Here is a 3896-nt window from a genome sequence, read left to right as displayed (position 1 = left end):
TTATGTAATAGATTATCTTCTCATTTTCCCTGCATACTCTTCCGTGTCTGGGGATTCGCCACCTGTTGTGTGTTGATCTTCTCATCTTCCTCACAGGCTCTCCAGCGTCTAGGAATCACAGACTTGTTCTCCTCCACTGCTGACATGTCGAACTATGACGAAACTAGGAACTTGGTGCTAAGGCAAGGAATCCATAAGGCTATGGTGGAAGTAAACGAAGAGGGCGCCGAGGCTGCTGCTGTAACAGTTTTTCTGACCGATAGAATTATATCAGATAAATCACAGTTTGAAGTTTTCACATGTGACCGGCCCTTCCTGTTTTTCATCCTTGACAACAACACAATCAACAATCTTTTCATGGGTGTTTACAGGCAGCCACAGAACTAGACCGAATTCATCACCAGCAGATTCACTAAACTCTGTGAATTGTATTACTCAAATTACTTCGTTGAAAAGATATAGTTTTGGGTATTTTATCCTCCTCCACCAGCAAGTCCATCACAAGGAACAAAAGACATCAATATGGAAAATGGTGCGGTAATATGAAGGTTCGGAGTAAATGTAACCCGCCACTACGTTTATAAGCATCTAGCTGTACGTAGACCAATTTGGTCCACTTCTCTTAAAACCGACCGCCACTTCCTGTCTTTACGAAATTTGCTAACAGTGAAGCGTAACGACAAATTGATAAATTTCATAAGACAACGTTGTCAATGTTGTTAGTGATTTATACATTAATGTATTCCAAGATTCTAACTCTCATTCTCCACTTATTCTCTGTTATTAGAACCCCAGCCAAGATCTTGAGCCAAAAATTGCTTACGATTCAAAGGAATCAAAATTAAACTCTCCTTCGTCGTTCTTCTGAGCTGTTGTTGTCTTTCCGTTGTCTGTTATTGCTGAACAAACATCTCATCTTTCTCACAGGCTCTCCAACGTTTGGGTATTGAAGACCTTTTCACCCAACAAGCTAACCTGAGCAAATTTGATCGTGAGGGCAAGTTGCTGGCGACAGATGCGATCCACAAGGCCGTGGTGAAGGTAAACGAGGAAGGCGCTGAAGCTGCTGCTGTAACAGCGATTATAATCGGTCTCAGCATCACTTCCATACCACCTCCTCCTCGAGTGTTCAAGTGTGACCGACCCTTCCTGTTTTGCATCCACGACAATAACCTAGACAACATTCTCTTCATGGGCGTTTACAGACAACCTCAACAATAGAACTGGAGAGAAAATCAGCACCTTTTTACACAGCGTTTTCCTACGACATCTCTTTGTTAAAAACATTACTCTAACAAGAAAAACTGTAAGTTTGTCCTTTTCCTTCGGAGGACGAGCAGAGGCAATTGATAATTAAATTATCAATAGAAGTTCAAGATTAGGATAATTATAGGTAAAATAATATGTCCTGTGTGTTACGTCAACTACACGCCAATGTTTACTGTTGGAATATTTCCTTGACACACTATAAGGGATGAAGTTGGCCACCACCACTATTGGCATCAGGCAGATTGTCTCTTCCCTACATGGACTAATCTGTTACACACCTCTAAAGCGGACTGTCGCTTCCCGTCTCCTCCAACTCTAATCGCCAATGAAATGTAACAGAAGATTGATGAGATTTCATTAAAGACAATAATATGGACATCGTGGTGGAAGACCGAACCTTGCCACAATGTTCCAACACATTCGAGTCGCTTATTGTCTACTCATTTCATGGAGAATTTATTCATTTGCTAAAAAAAAAGCATAGCAAGGCTATACTATTCTATCCTCCTCACCAAAGCTCCGGAGGATATAACAGTAATACTTCCCATCCATAATAAATTTGGCTAACAATTAATAATTTTTATTTTTTATATTTTTTAGCTTGTGTTTTGATATGGATATGCATTATAACGCGTTCTTGCTTGAGGCTATTGGTTAGGTGCATTGCTAGTGTAAGTCAATTTAGTGACACTGCATCCACTCTTGGGTTAGGGGAAGTGTCATTTTTAAAGACATGTTTTAAATTCTTGTATGGGATAATCTTCAAGGTAATTCTTCATTTAAAGTCTTAGATAACAACTATGTTAATGTTATTCTCATGATGTATAGCCAAGTACTTACGTGTATACGTTCTCGAGACTAAATCAGTAATATTTGCCATACTTCAGAATATTCTATAGGTTTGTGAAGAGTTTATGGCAACTCAAAAACACCCAACATCAGATTTTGTTTCTCTTTAAGTAAGTTGATAAATACACCCAATATATCGTTCATATTAGAATATTAGATACAGTACTTAATTCTTCTTATCAACTGAAGTTTAAGAAATACAAAACATCTCCAAGGAATTATGATCAGAGATTAGACACTGGCTGCTGATTCCTTTGTATCTTGATTATGAATTACAAATGTTAATAAAAATTCCCTGAACTGTTTTATTGATACTAATGTTATATATGACTGTCACGAGGAACACATATGAGATAACTTTACCGTTTTAATGATCGTTTTGTAAGGACTCGTATTTGTGTTGTGTATATTACTACACTTAACAATTGGAGTCTTTTAATCGCAGATGAAGTGAATGTATTGATGTTATAAAAGTAATGGATTATTGCACTTATGCAAATGATGTCTTTAAGCAGGTATTCTTAAGATAACTTAAGTCATCAAAGGTTTGAAATTAAGATTGGAAAAATAGACTTTATAACCAAATTTAAGGTAACAATACACGCTCACTTACCAGACTTAAGATAACAATAGACGTTGATAACCAGACTTATAAATAACAATAAACGCTGATTCAGACTTAAGATAACAATAGACATTTATAACCAGACAAAATAACAATAGACGTTGATACCCAGACTTTAGATAACAATATACATTTATACCCAGACTTAAGATAACAATAGACATTAATAACCAGATTTAAGATAAAAATAGACATTTATAACCAGACTTAAGATAACAATAGACGTTGATAACCAGACTTAAGATAACAATAGACATTCATAACCAGACTTAAGATAAAAATAGACGTTGATAACCAGACTTAAGATAACATTAGACATTCATAACCAGACTTAAGATAAAAATAGACGTTGATAACCAGACTTAAGATAACAATAGACATTCATAACCAGACTTAAGATAACAATAGACATTTATAATCAGACTTAAGATAACAATAGATGTTGATAACCAGACTTAAGATAACAATAGACGTTGATAACCAGACTTAAGATAACAATAGACGTTGATAACCACACTTAAGATAAAAATAGACGTTGATAACCAGACTTAAGATAACAATAGACGTTGATAACCAGACCCCCCTGCATCATTTGACTCAGCGATTCTTTTTCGATAGGTTATAATATTAATAAGTTTCATTATACCGTCGGTTGTTTAATCAGGTGGTGAAGTTTATTAGGGATTCCTTCGTCCTAACTTGGAGTACTGCTCTCATATCTGGGGTGCCTCTTCTTCTGTCCAACTGTTAAATAGGGTGGAATCAAAGGCATTTCGTCCTATTAACTCTCCTCCTTTAGTTGACAATATTTCTTCCCTTTCTCTTCGCCGCAATATTGCTTCACTCTCTCTCCCTTACAGGTACTTTAACGGGCAATGTTCGGTGGACTTGGCATCTTGTGTACCGTCGGCAAAGCCGTGGGTTCGTAACACACGTCTTGCCCGCGGTGCTCACCATTTCTCTGTGGATGTCGGTCACACTAGAATAACCCGTTATAGTACAGTACATCCTTTCCTCACAGCCAAACTGCGGAATACTCTGCCTTCTTCTGTGTTTCCACACTCATACAATCTGTCTCACTTTAAAAAGCTGGTTTTATGGCATCTTCGTGGTGTAGATTTATATAACCTTTTCCTTTTTTATTTTCTATTTC

At 36.9% G+C, this 3896-nt stretch overlaps 1 protein-coding gene across 1 annotated transcript; it reads left to right on the top strand.

Moving 5' to 3' along the window:
• Window positions 1–96: 96 nt before the first annotated feature.
• Window positions 97–750, top strand: LOC121860680 (leukocyte elastase inhibitor-like; the record flags this gene model as incomplete). The annotated part of the gene is given in 1 exon segment (XM_042357959.1): window positions 97–750. A coding segment is annotated over 1 exon segment (291 nt), but the record flags the coding sequence as incomplete, so codon positions are not given.
• Window positions 751–3896: the final 3146 nt, after the last annotated feature.

Source organism: Homarus americanus, unplaced genomic scaffold (genome assembly GCF_018991925.1).
Source record: "Homarus americanus isolate GMGI-L3 unplaced genomic scaffold, GMGI_Hamer_2.0 scaffold42365, whole genome shotgun sequence".
In the NCBI taxonomy this organism is placed as follows: Eukaryota; Metazoa; Arthropoda; class Malacostraca; order Decapoda; family Nephropidae; genus Homarus; species Homarus americanus.
Note: the sequence above shows the minus strand (reverse complement) of the source record. Positions and strands in the feature narration are given on the sequence as shown.